The 15,491-nt window shown below is 42.8% G+C and overlaps 1 protein-coding gene across 6 annotated transcripts in view; it reads right to left on the bottom strand.

Annotated features, from left to right (window-relative positions):
- Nucleotides 1-15,491, bottom strand: part of MPHOSPH9 (M-phase phosphoprotein 9) — a 43,246-nt gene that overhangs the window by 14,367 nt on the left and 13,388 nt on the right. For all 6 annotated transcript variants that reach the window (XM_054996964.1, XM_054996967.1, XM_054996966.1 and 3 more), the window contains exons 8-14: nt 12,800-12,881; nt 8,553-8,656; nt 5,384-5,506; nt 4,482-4,939; nt 2,202-2,357; nt 1,517-1,604; nt 579-794 (exon numbers count right to left, since the gene is read on the bottom strand). In XM_054996964.1, the coding sequence (XP_054852939.1) occupies nt 579-794; nt 1,517-1,604; nt 2,202-2,357; nt 4,482-4,939; nt 5,384-5,506; nt 8,553-8,656; nt 12,800-12,881 (1,227 nt within the window). The remainder of the gene's footprint in view (nt 1-578; nt 795-1,516; nt 1,605-2,201; nt 2,358-4,481; nt 4,940-5,383; nt 5,507-8,552; nt 8,657-12,799; nt 12,882-15,491) is intronic.

Below are 15,491 nucleotides of genomic sequence, written 5' to 3'. Positions count from 1 at the left end.
TTGGGGCCTGTTTCAGGGGGCTGCTATTGGATGGGATGGGGATGTTTTAAAGTTTCTACTATTGATGGAAATTCTTCAAACAAAAACCCCTCAATAAGCCTAGAATTAACTTAGCAAAATATCACCTAAGCAGAAATGCTGAGGGTGAGCCAAGACAGCACATCTATTTATCTGATGGGGATGAGAAAGAAACTGAGTAGGCATAGACACCAGAGATTTGCCACCTCCTGTTGAAAATCAACACCTAGCCATCTGGAGTTCAACAGAACAGAATAATCCGTTTCCCATAATGCCTCCAAGAGGCAATACTTGTCTTTCTTCAAAGACTGTCTCCTACAAAGGTGCTTCTGTTTTAGCACAGAAAACTAATACAAGGGCAGTGAAATCTACACTAAGGGGCCAGTCACACCATCGATGTCCATAAAAGGACCCATTACAAAGTTTTGGGATGGTCGCCTCTGTACAGCAGCCAGGTGACAGCAACATTCCACTCTGCAGCGGCAGAAAGAGAGCATCCCACTGAATGCATGCGGTGCTTTTGACAGTTATTCAGCACAATGCGGTGCTCTCTGACTTACATTTTGAAACATTTTATTTTCTTCTCTGAGCCGGGCGTCTTTGTTATCTGAGAGCTTGTAGGCTTTTTCGAACGCTTCTTCCAGGTCCTTGAGCCTCCTCTTCAGACGGCTAATGGTGTTGTCTTTCTCTTTGCTGCTAGCACGCACCTCTTCAATCCTTTCTTGCAAGGCTTTGGTTGTGTTGCTGACAACAGAGAAGCGCTCCCTCCAGTCTGTCTGAAACGCAAAGAGGCCCAGGGTCATACGAGCTTGTACTGAACGGATGCTCACTTTGAAAACAAGCAGAAGTGATCGATGTATTGTCGAAGGCTTTCACGGCCGGAGAACGATGGTTGTTGTGGGTTTTCCGGGCTGTACTGCCGTGGTCTTGGCATTGTAGTTCCTGACGTTTCGCCAGCAGCTGTGGCTGGCATCTTCAGAGGTGTAGCACCAAAAGACAGAGATCTTTTGGTGCAGAGAGTGACACTGAGAGATCTCTGTCTTTCGGTGCTACACCTCTGAAGATGCCAGCCACAGCTGCTGGCGAAACGTCAGGAACTACAGTGCCAAGACCATGGCAATACAGCCCGGAAAACCCACAACAACCAAAGCAGAAGTGAATTTACAGTTAGGACAATAAGCAATATAACCTTTTCAAGAAAACCCAGTTGCCAAAACATTTTCCATTTCCCATTTTTATTCTTGCTTTGAAGACTAAGTGTTAAAAAAAGAACTTGAACAAAAACCAAAACCACCTACAATTGGTCTTTTGGTGAGGAAAAGCAAGGAGTCCCCAGAGAAAAAAATACTGCTCTCCTGCAAGCAGCATCTGCCCTTTATTCAAGACAAATCACAATTCCACGTATCGGCATCAACATACAACTCGGACGGATTGGTCAGACTTGTGCCTTCTCGCTAGAGAACCATTCTGCCTACTGAAGGGCTCGCCGTCCACCTACCACTTCCATCTCCAAAGCGTTATTCTTATTTTCAAGAGCTCGTATGTGCTTATTAGCATCATTCAATGTTGACTGTAATTGGTCACATCTGAAAAATAAACCATAGAATGCATTTAAAAATGAGGAAGATGGTAATGGAACAATTTGTTAAGATATTTAATTGCCCTACTAAGCAAACAGAGAGCAGCCAAAAAAAGTCCTGGAAATTTATCAGAACAACTTTAACAAAACTCTTGGATTGACACTAATAATAAAAATAACTTGGCCAAGTAATTAGAACACAAGCTTAGATGATCATTTCCAAAAGTCCATTGCTTCTATCCCTAGAGGAGGTAGAGAAACTGTATGCCTAAGGGCAACACAGTAAGCATGGAATTTACAACGCTCCCAGCGATAAGGCAAAGCTGGAAGTACATACAAGAGATAGTGCATGCGTGCATGTATGTGCCTCTGTGTAAGAAACACTGCTTGTGGAAAAAACAGCACAGCCTACTCATTTTAAATGGAAAACTCGTTCTCTGCTGACTGGCATTTCAGGGTTTCCCCTGCAAGGGTCTGCGACATTTTCATGTAGTCATCAATATGCAAGTGATCTACAGTAACAGCTGTTTCAATACTACAACTTGAAAAAAGAGGGGGGAGGGAGGAAAATAACATGCCTACTGTTCCAAATTCATCGTATTACCTGTCAGAAAGATTTTGATTAATTTTCTTCAAGTCTTCAGAAGGAAGTTTATGGCTTGCCTCCAGCTGCTGCTTTAAACTTTGGATTTCTGAATCATAATAAGCTCGTAGATCAGCGATGTGGCGGGCGTGTTTTTCCCTCAAATTCTGTCTGATCCTGTTTTTGAAATTAAAAGTAGGTCATATCACCTTTGCACTCTACTGGAGGGCAATAGATGTGATGCAGAAAACAATCAGATTCTACATCAAAAATGAGGTACATCTAATAAAACCTGACTACACAAGGTCAACGATTGTTCCCCAAGCACTTTATATATAAAGGGGGGCAGGATCCGTAGAACTACATGAAATAAATCTGCATGCCCAACTTGGTTATGGGCTTGGATTTCGTGAACAGTTCCTCAGTGTTGTGCAGCAAATCTCTTTTGAAACCAAGAAGTGTTTCAGCAGCGGTTTCAATACTGAAAAGAGTCCAGTACCGCCTTTAAGACTGGACTCTTTTCTGTTTTGCTACTACAGACTAACACAGCTAACTCCTCTGGATCCAGTTTCAATACTGGCACCCGGGGGTGGGGTGGGAGGTAGGGATGGTCTCCTGTTCGAAAAAAGCAAATCAAAATCCACAGGGAATATTCAAGCCTTCGGATGCTCCAATGGAGTTTTCTGAAGTAGGGGCCTGTGATCCCAAGTATAACCCACTGATAATATAAAGTAAAAGGCATTTCTAAAGGTCCTATTACCCAAGTCTGTATGTTTTTTTCATGTGAAAATGTATGCTCACGAGTCAAGAACTTGTGAGCAAACATTTCTTTCCACTGGACTGTAACATGCAGAAAAAACAAGACATTTACAGTATAAAGGGCATCTGAAAGTCCTCTAATGAATGTCTTTTGTGTAAACCCACAACATACAGCATACAGACTGAAACTGAAAGTCTTAACAGAGAGAACAAGATGCATTTCCTATAGTACAACATTGCTGCTTCCTTGTCCAAGTAGCAAAATTGTTTTAATTTAAACAAAGGCACACATTTCCCTCTTTAGAGAATCAAGCTGTTATATTCAAGGCATTCTGCCAGCTAAGGGGGATTCAACCGAGCCTTCCTTTGATTCACAGACCAATACACTATACACAGATTCATGCAATTAAACCCAACTTTTTCTTTTCTTTTTAGAGAAAAACTGCCTTGGGGAGGTTGATATTTATTTGGGATACTATGAGCAGAGTGGGGGAAAGCAGCTGGGAAGAAGCAATTCCAAACAAAGAAGTGCAGTGGAGAAAAAAGGTTTATCAATCTCTGCTCCTGCACTTAGCATCACAGTCTCCTGCATACACTTTTTCTTAAAAATTACATTGGGACTTTGCTACAGACAGAACTGTTTTCCCCTCGTGGTGCCAGGTATTCTTTTTACTCCCCCAATTATCAAAACAGAGAAGAAAGACAGATACCCCAGGTAAGCCCAATCTCATCAGCTCTCAGAAGCTAAGCAGGGTCAGCCTTGGTTAGTAATTGGATGGGAGACCTCTAATGAAGACCAAGGTTGCAGAGGCAAGCAACGGCAAACCACTTCTGTTAGTCTCTTGCCTTGAAAATTCCACTAGGAGTCACAATAAGTCAGTTATGACTTGATGGCAGTCTCCCCCAATTTTGATGGCCAAACTAGACACAATGGCAGCAAATTCCTTAGTTTAAATGTAGGCCTATGCCTGACTACATTAAGTCACAGGCAGGGGCAGGATTTAGCATCTTTTTTTGGTTTAAAACAAAGTGGCTCTCATCTCCACGCACTTTATACATGATTAAGGCAGGTCTTGAGCCTTACACCCACCTTGTCTAGATTGGACTTCTCACCAATATCTTCCAATGCCTCCGAAACCGGTCCAATATCTTCTCACCAATATCTTCCAATGCCTCAGAAACCGGTCTGAATCTGAACTATTTTCATTTTTTTTAAAACAGGGAGACAATGCAGCCTTGCAAATAAATCTCCCAAACTTACTGGCCCATAAAAATGTCTGCCAGCCCATCTGTTCATACTTACCTAGGGCTAGTTGGCTGTGGCCTAAAAGTGGGGAGGCAATCCTAATTAACTCACTTGAAAGCTTTCCTGTTGGGTCCTTTGGGGACAATTCTTATTTGCTACAGATAACCAAGCAGAAAGCAGTTTACAAGTTCAAAATAAACGTCTTCACAAATTACCCAACAGCAAAATCCTTCAAAGAAAGACTTTTAACTAGTACTGTTTAATATATCTGAAAAACTACTGACGAAAAGCCTTACTTGGAAAGCATCACAGGATCTTCTGCACGTGTCACTGAAACGCTATATTCCGGCAAGCTATTGTCACCAGCCGGAAACCGGGACTGGGCAGCTGAAGATGGTGTGAGAGTTAAATTATCCTCATCCTCTGTATTTGAAACCTCATGACTTGGATGAGAAAATTCCACTGGATAAGAACTGCTGGTGTCAGCTTCGTTCTGGAATGCACAACCGTTCCAGGGGTCCGTTTGCAAAGCAGTTGTGTTAGAAGCGTATTTTGGAGAACCAGCGGATTGAGGGGATGTTATGGTACTCGTGTGCGAAAGCGAATCTGTGTCAGAATGAATGAAAAAAGCAGCATCTGCCATAGAGTCTGGAGAAAAAGGGACCGTCTCTGGGGTCACGTAAAAGCTGTGTGGAGGAAGTCCAGGATGCTGCTGGCCTGGTTTCATGTGCAGTGTTGGGTCTAGGGTCAGGATCTGCAAAACAAACATGGTTGACTGGAACCAAAATTATGGAAGAATCTTTTAGTCTAACAGAAGAGATCATTGGGCAGTAGAACACGTAACAGTAGCAGAGGCAGATCTGGGCTATTTACTTAAGCCTGTAAAGTTTCTGGGCTACAGTTTGAAAGAAAAGCCTTTTAAAAAAAAATCAAATGAACAGCAGTGATGGCAGAATGCTTGAGATGGGTGAAATAAACATTGTTTGACTTGTGTTCTAGATCTTATCAGGAAAAGAGAGCCAGAGGCCAATCAGATACAATCATGACTAGCACAGCTTTCAATATTTTTAGTTTGCTGTACAGAGCTGCTGCTTCTGCTCGTGTCACGGGAGCAACCAACTCTGTTTTGGCAGCCGGAATGGGACTGCTTGTCCAAAGGATGATGAAGCCTCAGTGGCTTGTAAGCACAAATCCTTACCTCAGGCGGGTGGGTGGACTGTGAGGGGGAAAAGCTCCAGTCAACAAGCTGTTTGCTTTCCCTTTGTTTCTTGTGATATATATCCTTTAAAGAGGATGGCTTCACTTCATCACTGGAAGAAGACTAAAAAAAGAAAAGCAATCAAAATGGCAGCATATGCAAAAGAAGCAGAAATTTATAACCAAGATGCCAGTCAACTCCCAATATTTACAGGCAGGGCTTTTTTTCTGGGAAAAGAGGTGGTGGAACTCAGTGGGTTGCCCTCGGAGAAAATGGTCACACGGCTGGTGGCCCCGCCCTCTGATCTCCAGGCAGAGGGGAGTTTAGATTGCCCTCTGGGCCACTCAGTGCTCGGCAATCTCAACTCCCTTCTGTCTGGAGATCCGGGGGCGGGGCCACTGGCCATGTGACCATTTTCAAGAGGTTCCGGAACTCTGTTCCACCGCGTTCCCGCTGAAAAAAAGCCCTGTTTATAGGGGACAGAAGGACTGCTATGGCTCCAATTCAAACCTGTCTGTTAAAAAGGGCTTTGGTAATTGTGACAACCCTGGATATACAAGGAAGTGTCTGTGCAGAGCAGCTCCTGTCACAGAAGGGAACAGAAACACCTGTGCCCAGGGAAGCTGCACAAGGCCATAGCCTGGGGGAAGTGAATGGTGGACCTGGCCATGCCAGAAATTTCTCAGCCTCTGTCCCTACAACATTTAACTTTAATTGAAGAAGACAGTACAAGCACTGTAGCGCCTTCCTTTATGGAGATACAAGGAACAACTCGCAGATGGTATGCTACACCGATGCTTAGAAGTTTCAAGTGGATAGCCATGTTGGTCCAAGGTCGATGAGTAGGATTCAAATCCAGCAGGATGCTGATTTTCTGCATTTCCTCCCCTGCTCTAATCAAGCGAATTATATTTCACGTTGTACCTCGCAATTTTATTAGCCGACTCTGATGCTAACATCTCCCACAAAATGGCTTTATATGCCCTGGCTGCAAAAATAATACGGGCTAATGCTGTGCGTAAGGGATAACATTAACATTGTACATTGGGGATTTTTATTGTTTTTACTGTTTTAACTGTGTATACTTTTATTGTCCTATATGAATTTGACAACCGGAAATGGTTTAATGGTTGTATCTAGTTTTAAATTTTAATGCTTTGACCATGTATCTAGTTTTAAATTTTAATGCTTTTGACCATGTCACATCAATTTTATTCAAGCTTGTGTTTCTGTTTTGTTTGTTGTTTGTGACTTGTAATGGCCTATGGCTGAATACAATAAACCTTCTACTACTACGTTGTACCTCTACATCATATGTTGCAACACCCCTCCCACCTTTTAACTGGGATAAAAATACTCAGACCTCAGCAACACGGGTGTTTGTGCTGCTTCCCCTTGAAAGCCAGGGGCAGAGAGGCAGAAATCACTCTCATGCAAAATGCAGAAGAGATGGGAATGGCTGTTCAGTCTTACAACTGCTGTTCCTGTTGACAACCTATGAATGCAGGAAAAAATATGGAATAGAACTTTGCTCTCATCCGTGGAAAAATAGGACTGGCAGAATCAGACCAAGAGGAGTGTAGCACCCCAAGTGAAAATGGATGGCTCCCAATCACCGACTGCTTTATTTATTAAAAAAAATGAAAGTCATAATTTCCCCTTTGCCTTGTCTTTTCAGGCACTGAAGCTTATCTGACCAGTTAAGTAAACATAATAATACTGTAAATCACAGAAGTGACAGAAGGATTCAGTACTCTCTCTTTTTGATTTATTATCTGAAGCAGGGAATGCAATTATTTGAAGTAATCTTCTTCCCTGCTTTTATATTATACGCTTGCTTTAGTTTTCAGAGAGATGCGGCTAAATTACATGAAACAGAACCTTCCCAGGCAGTATTCAGCCCTCCCATCAACAGAAACAATTTGGAATAGCCAACATGCATCAAAGACGTGCGTACAAAATGGTGGCATATAACAAGATACTCAGTTAAAATGAACCATAACATTCTTGGAAAACTTCATCAAGAATGAAGGTGATTTTGATGGATATTGAAGTTATGTATTATGATTGGTGTATTTTGGCCCATCCAATAAAAATTCTTTAAAAAAAAAATGAAGGCGATTTTGCCTTTCAACACCCGGCATTTGGCTCCCTGCCCCTTTTGTTAACCAGCTGGATTTTGTCAACACTAGAATGGGAGGGGTGTTATAGGTCTCTCTCATTTCTCCCCCTCATTCTCTCTGTGCAAATACAAACTTATTTCAGCTCCTTGTTTTCATTCTTACACCTCTGGCTCTCACATTTGGAACAGCTTTCCTGCTCCATCAAGTCACTTCTGTGTCCTCCTTTAAAGCCATAATTCTCATCTTAAAAAAAACCCTGGGCTGCCATTTCCCCCAACTTGGACCTATCCCTCAGCCTTAGTCCCATCCGCTTTTAATACCCTAAGCAGAAACTGTTGCTTCTTTCTGTTTGGCACCTAGCAATTGAAAACCCTAGATAAATGATAGTAACAGGCTGACCTAGCATTTAAAACAACAGTAACAAACAGTCCCCTTCTGCCAGGAACAATTTTCTGGACAATCTTGCCTATGTCAGTTAGTGAGTCCAACAATTTTAAGAGACCATATTAAGGAAATTCAAGCCTTTAGCCTGAAATACTTCAAAAATAACTGTAACGGTATTCAGAATCTAGCAGTCTACATTTTCAGATGCCCGAAGTATACATATAAAATAATTGAGGGTAGGTAAGAAGGAGCAGTATATTTCAAAGGAAGAGGCGGTGGTCCTCAGCCAATTTGGTGTAGTGGTTAAGAGTGTGGGATTCTAATCCGGAGAACCGGGTTTGATTCCTCACTCCTCCACTTGAAGCCAGCTGGGTGACCTTGGCTCAGTCACAGCTCTCTCAGAGCTCTCTCAGCCCCACCCACCTCACAGGGTGTTTTGTTGGGGGGGTAATAATAATATACTTTGTAAACCGCTCTGAGTGGGTGTTAAGTCATCCTGAAGGGTGGTATATAAATCAAATGTTGTTGTTATTATTAAATGAATTGGTTGATCAGCAGCAAATGCATTTCAACTGATGTGACCAGCAAAATTAACCCCAAAGTAAAATTAACCCAAGATCAATTAAGCATTTTCTAGCAGCCAAAAAAACAAAACAAGATACCTGCTCTGCTGACAACGTTGCTGGAAATATATTAAATTCATTCCCAAAGTTCTCAGGCAGAGAGAAGTATGTATCCTTCTCATCTAGTTTCCAGTATGTCAGTCCTGAAAGAAGAAGAGAAAATCAGTTATTTCTGTTTTAAAAGGAGATGTAAAGCAGACCTGATTTTTCTTTTTTCAATTTTCACATTACAAGCATAAATTATGAAATAATTCCTATGAATGCTGGATCTAAAGCGACCACTGATCTGCTTAAGGGAATAATGCCAGGGCTGGAGAGCATAAAGGAAGGACAACAAACTATACCAGAGATTTCAGAACCCTATGATGAGCTTACAAAATAATTCTGAGCTTCTGAGCTTTAATAACAGAGTTTGACATGAAATAGTGCTAAAGATAATATATTCATATTGCAGAGAACTCTAGGGAAACCAGAGTCAAGAATGTAATAAGAATATGGATACTTAACAGTATATCAACACAATCTCCATTTAAATTCATCTTCTCTACATTTTGATTTAAACAGAAAAATGAGTTCATCGGATTGGATTTTTAAAAAGGCCTTTTCAGATAAGCAAGCTATTTGTGACAGCTAAAAAAGCAAAGTGTTGGCTCAACAATGTCTAGTTTTGTCCCCTCTTTAATAGTGTCTCAAGCAGATCACGTTAGGGGAGGAACAATGTCTCCGAGTCACTGGTGTTGCTTGCTATCCAATATAATTTGCAAGCTGTCTAAGAGTTCCTAAGGCAGTGACAACCACTCAGTGGCTCAACAGCCACATGTGACTCTTTGACATGCCACCCACGGCTCTTCCATTCCTCAGTGTGGTACCTGCTCCATATACCATGAAAGTGGGCAAGGCTATTGACCAGTAGGGCTAGGGGCAGACATGTGGTTTCTGCCTCGCAATGGCTGCTGCCAGCGGGACTGGAGGATAGGTAAACTGCAAGCCTCTCTAAGCTGTAGGCCTCTTGCCTGGGATGGGTGTGAAGGGCCTGCCTTCTCTAACAACTCACACCTTCCTCTGCACACTTATCCCAACACTCAGGCAGCTGCTGAAAAGAGACACACATGGGGAAGACGACCACCACGGCAGTCTCCCTCGATAAGAACAAGCTGGCCACAGTGGAGGGTGTGCTTACCGCCGTCTCCACAGGCAGCTAGCTCTCCTTCAGGAGCCTTGGCAATCTGACTCTCTTGCCTGACCTGCCGTGCCTCATGCGGAGGAGAGTGTGAGAAGGCAGAGGGGAAGGCCCTTCCCCAGAAACAACAAGGCTGTTCAACAGTTACAGGGGAGGAAGAACTCTATGTGCTCAGAGACACCCTGGAAATTTAAAAGGTTATAGTTATATATTTACTATTAATGGTTATAGCTTCTATTATTGCATGTGTGTTTTTGGCAGGATGGCACACAGTTATACAGTAGTCATGCGACTCTTTTGGACGATGATAAGTGGGAATGTGGCTGTCCGTGAGCCATGAAGCGAGCACCGCTGTCCTAAGGGCTTCAGAGGTATGGTGACCTATATAAAAGATCCAATTTAATCTGTAGCACAGGGGTGAAATGGTTCGGCTGCGAATCAGCACTCCACTGGTTCGAATCCCGCTACTGCCATGAGCTCAGTAGGCGGCCTTGGATAAGACCCTCCTCTCAGCCCCAGCTCTCCAGCTGTACTGTGGGGATAATAACATTAACTTGTTCACCACTCTGGGTGAGGCACTAATCTGTCTGAAGAGTGGTATATAAGCGCAGTTGTTATTATTAAACAAAAGGATAAAGTTCTACCCAACGTCAGCTTGCCCACAGTCTAAGGACACAACTGTAAAGATGCTGAGACTTCGCCAAGCCTCTGGGGCAAGCCCTAGCTGGTTATGGAAAAGAAGATTACATTTCTAAACATGCTTTGCCAAAATTAGCCCTACAACTAATATAGCATACAGATGAAGAGGCGAAGTTTGAAGAGAAACATCTTTGAAATTCAGTGAGGAATTTCAATCAGTTAACGGCTTTGAAATTGCTTTCATTCTGCCTGTGATGTTCTGTGGATTAACTGTTAACATGGCCTATATAGTGCTGTAAATGTAGCCGCTATCGCTAGTAACTATGGGAGCAGGGAGGACTTCAGTGGCTGAGTAAGGGAACCAGCGAGAGCGTGTGAGGGATGGCATTTGCTCGTGGAACAGAACTGAAAAAGTATGGCCTGTGGGCTGGTTTTTGTGTGTGTAGAAACAGGAGAGTTAGTGTGGATTGGAGACGGAGCTAAAATTTATTATTAATATTAATATCCCGCCCTCCCCACAAGCAGGCTCAGGGTGGGTTACAACAAAATATAAAATATACAAGATAAAATCACAATAAATTAACACAGCTTTCTAATAAAACACCTGTTCACCGTATAAAAACCATGTAACATCTGACGGAGGTGGAGGTGCAGCTTAACTATGCATGGTCACTCATATATGGGGGGTAGATGGTCAATACCCCCTACAGACATAGAGGAGACTGGGAGAGTGGGTCGTTTGGTGGAAACCCTGAGGCCTCAACCATACGCCTGGTGGAACATCTCCATCTTACAGGCCCGCCTGAAGGAGACAGGACCTTGGCAGGCCCGGGTGTCCACAGACAGAGAGTTCCACCAGGTCGGGGCCAGGACCAAAAAGGCCCTGGCTGAAGCCAATCGAGCCTCCCTGGGGCCAGGGACCACCAGCAGGTGCTTACCGGCTGATCTCAGCTCCTTCCAGGGAGTATATGGGAAGAGACGTCTGTGTCAAAGGTCAATGGGGATAAGAGCCTGAATCTGTATCAACATCTGTGTGGAAAGCCTGTCAGCTTCGCATCTTTATCATTGAACTCTTGTATTTTATCTTTACCCTAAGTTTTAATCCTCAACCTTTCCTTTTATAGATCAAGACAGGTAGCCGTGTTAGTCTGTCTGTAGCAGCAGAAAAGACCAAGAGTCCAGCAGCACCTATAAGACTAACGAAATTTGTGGTAGTGTATCAACTTTTGTGAGTCACCGCTCACTTCTTCAAATACAGCTAGAATGTGAGTCCATCTATCCTTATATCTTGGAGAGTGGAGTGATTACAAAAGCTGAATGAGAATAGCCGCTGAATGACAACAGCAGGTGTGATTGAGGGGCAGTGGGTGTGGAGAAATCAGCATTGGAAATGAGACAGGAAGCCTAGGTCTCTATTCAGTCCAGGTGCAAGCATTTTCTTCAGCTTCGTTATCAATTGCAATTCAGCAGTCTCTCTATCTAATCTCCCTTTGAAATTCCTCTAAAGGATAATTGCTACTTTTAGGTCAGCAACTGAATGTCCCGGAAGGTTAAAATGTTCACCCACTGGTTTTTGAATGTTTTGGTTTCTGACGTCAGACTTATGTCCATTAATTCTTTGTCAAAGGGACTGGCCAGTTTGTCCAGCGGAGAGAGCAGAGGGGCATTGCTGACACGTGATGGCATGAATCACATTGGAGGATGAGCGGGAGTATGATCCTGAGACGGAACAACTGATGTTGTTGGGTCTACTGATGGTGTTGCTAGGATCTATAGGAGAGCAAAGTTGACATCTTGGTTTGTTGCAGGCCTTGGTACCAGAGTCCATGTTATTGTTGAGTAGTTTATCATTGTGGGTGACTAGTTGTTTTAGGTCAGGAGGCTGTCTGTAAGCAAGAAAAGGTCAGCTCCCCAGTGCCTGTGTGAGGGAGGTGTCATACTCCAGCATGGGTTGTAGGTCATTAATAATGCGTTGAACTGGCTTGAGTTGTGAGCTGTAGGTGACCACCAATGGTGTTCTGTTATTTTCTTTGGGCTTGTCTTGTAGTAAGCTGTCCCTGGGTGTCATTCTGGCCTTTCCCAATGAGGGTTCCCCCTCACCATCAGGCTTCAAGGAGCTCTATGATTCTATGGATGTACTTATTGTCCTCTTTTGGAAGGGAGAAGCAAGAAATCCAAGATTTGTGGGCTATTAGAAACAACAACTGGCTACCAAACCTTTGTTAAGCCCTGAAGTCCCAAAGAATTCTGCAGTGCTTAGTTTTGAATAAGCACGCATAGAACTGTGCGGCAGACCCCCCCTAAAATCAGAGAGCTTTGAAAGTACCTAAGTGCCAGCCACCCCAAGCACATAGCAGAAGCTATCAAGATATACAAAGACATCACTACGATTTTTAACTTTTGCATGCAACTTTTCAAAACTTAAACAGAAAGCAAAAAAAAAAAAACTATTAGCAATTAACTATACCTGAAATGTCAGACACTAAAGAATTTTGGCTTCCGTTTGGTTGGTAAAAAGTGTAAGACGATGGAACAGCAGCAGGACTAGTCTATAATTCCACGGAAGGGGAAAAAACAAAACAAAACAAAAGTTGTATAGACCAACACATAAATAAAAGTTCCTCAGCTAAGAGAAAGCAAAAAGAGTAAGTGTGCAGCAACCTCAAAAGCCATACTGAGAAATGTTAAGCTTTTAACTAAACATCAACCAAAGTTGAGCCCATTACATGTCTAGCCAATTACAACGGCCAGCTGTAAATAAAAGACCCTAGGTTAAACACATGTGCTTCTGCATTTGTGAAGCCACATTAAGTAGAGATTAATATCTTCCTTCTCATTTTTTTTAAAAAAAGCAAACCACTGCCCTACAATGTCCACTTTCTTTATCCCTTATGCCCAGGTCTTCTAGTTCTTTCCCATGATCATAAAATGCTTCCATCTACTGTATCTGTCATATTTTTATCTGACCCTTTCTCCAGGGAGCTTAGGACAGGAGCTCCCATTTATCCCCACAAGAATCCCGCAAGGTAGGTTAGGCTGACAAGAAAGCAATTTGCCCTGTGAGTGAATCCTCTTGAACAAGCAGAGATTTGAACCTGGGTTTAGTCTGACACACCAACCACCACATCATCCTGCCTCTCCAAGCTACCCATCTGTAGCCCCCCCCCCACACACACACTTCATTTCTAGCTTGAGGAAGCTGATTAATTTACAAAACAAAACAACTCTTTAATCTCCCAGACAGAGATTTTAAGTCAGGATCTTTCAGCTGTCAGTTTCTTCTGACCAGCTCAACATAATCCGAATTCCCATTTGCTTTACTTCTGCCGTATAGATAATGCTCAGTTTCAAACATGAGATGCTGAAAATAGCTACTTGTTTAGACAGAAATATTAGCAACAAACCTTTCACAACAATAAAGAGGTTCTTCCACTGGAAACTATACTATCACCAGTACCTTTTAAAATCTCTTAATTAAAACTAGTAATCAATATATTGCATTCTCAACAAGGCCAAATCTGTGGATACTTAAATACACAGAATGGAGCCATGAACCGAAAAGAAAGATCTTTCGACAAACCTGAAAAAATGCCCCAGGTTTGAAGAAAAAATTTGAACTCTTACAAAAGGGAGGGTTACCCCCGCCAAAAATAATAGTTTTAAGAAATGAATGCCCTCAAAGGCCATTGCAAGCAACCACACAGTATTGCCAATGGTCAAGCCGTGATATATTGTCGAAGGCTTTCACGGCCAGAGAACGTTAGCTGTTGTAGATTTTGCGGGCCGTATGGCCGTGGTCAAGCCATGGGTTCTGTCATTAAAGGGAAGGAAGAGGGGGGCAGGCGCTTTCCAGAGCTATTTTGGCTTTTGAAGGAGGACTTATTGGGGCCAGGCCTGACAGCAATCACCCGACGACTTGATACTATACAACTTGCTTTACTCACCCAAACCTGGCTGCTTTTCAACAGCAGCCACCCCAGAAAAGTCAATATTGTATAATAGTTAGAGTTTCAGACTGGGATGCATGAGACCCAAGTTCAAATCCCCACTCTGCTATGGAAATTTGCTGGGTAGACTTTGGACCAATCACACATTCTCAGCCTAACATACCTCACAGGGTTGTTGTGAGGATAAAATTGAGAAAACAATGATATAAGCTGTTTTGAGTCCTCATTGTGGAGAAAAGTGGGACAAAAATGAAATAAATAAATATAAATATAGTTGAAGATGGGGAGGCAGATAAAAGGTAGATTGGTTGGTGGGAGGGAAGGAGAGAAGGAGGCAGGGAAAGGTTGCCAGAAGGAGGGAAAGAGGAAATTGAATAGGGAAGGGGATAGGGGGGAATTAGGTGCACCCCACAAGTCCTTGCAGGTTCACCACCGTGCAACTGGGGCTGTCCTGGTGGCTGGCACCACGCAACTGGGGTCATAGTTCGTAGAGGCTGTCGGGGAGGAAAGGACAGAAAGTGGAAGGTAGATGGACAGGTATGAAGGAGAGAATAAAGCAGGAAAGAGGGAGAGGCTATGGGGGCTTCTGGGGAAGGGAAAGCGGAAATGGAGGGAGAAATGAAACGACCCCCTCACAAGTCCTTGCAGGCCTCCCGCTTGTACCATCACTCTAAATATTTGGGATATATTGGCTTGAACTGCTACTGTAACCCTCCAGCACAAAATAACATCACATTTATCACATTGTATGTTATCACAGTATCTAGTATGTCTCACTCCATCTAGTTTGTGGTAGAACAGCAAGTCTGGGGAGTCTCCCTTTCCAACGAACCAAAAAATAATTAAAGCAGAGTAAAAGTCATGCAGTGCTTTATAAAAGCAGGTTTATCAATTCTCAGCATTGCTTCTAACTACATGAATGGTATAGCCATTCAGTTAGAAGTTCCTGTACATGTATTAAATGAGCAAAAAGAGGAAGAGCCACATGGCATTTGGGCTTAAAATCACATTGGCCTTTGAGTTTGAGTTTCCTACAGGGATGAAGAACAGCAATAAAAATGCACCATGTCTCATGCTGAAAACATTGTGCTAAGTAGAAAGCAACATCAGATTCCGATTTCAATGGGAAGTGGCAATAAATAAGTTCTTTTCAAGGCATAGCATGATTATGCTTTCAATACACAAACAGAAAAGGAAGCAGGCACAAAGCAA

This window comes from Eublepharis macularius, chromosome 13 (assembly GCF_028583425.1).
Source record: "Eublepharis macularius isolate TG4126 chromosome 13, MPM_Emac_v1.0, whole genome shotgun sequence".
In the NCBI taxonomy this organism is placed as follows: domain Eukaryota; kingdom Metazoa; phylum Chordata; class Lepidosauria; order Squamata; family Eublepharidae; genus Eublepharis; species Eublepharis macularius.
Note: the sequence above shows the minus strand (reverse complement) of the source record. Positions and strands in the feature narration are given on the sequence as shown.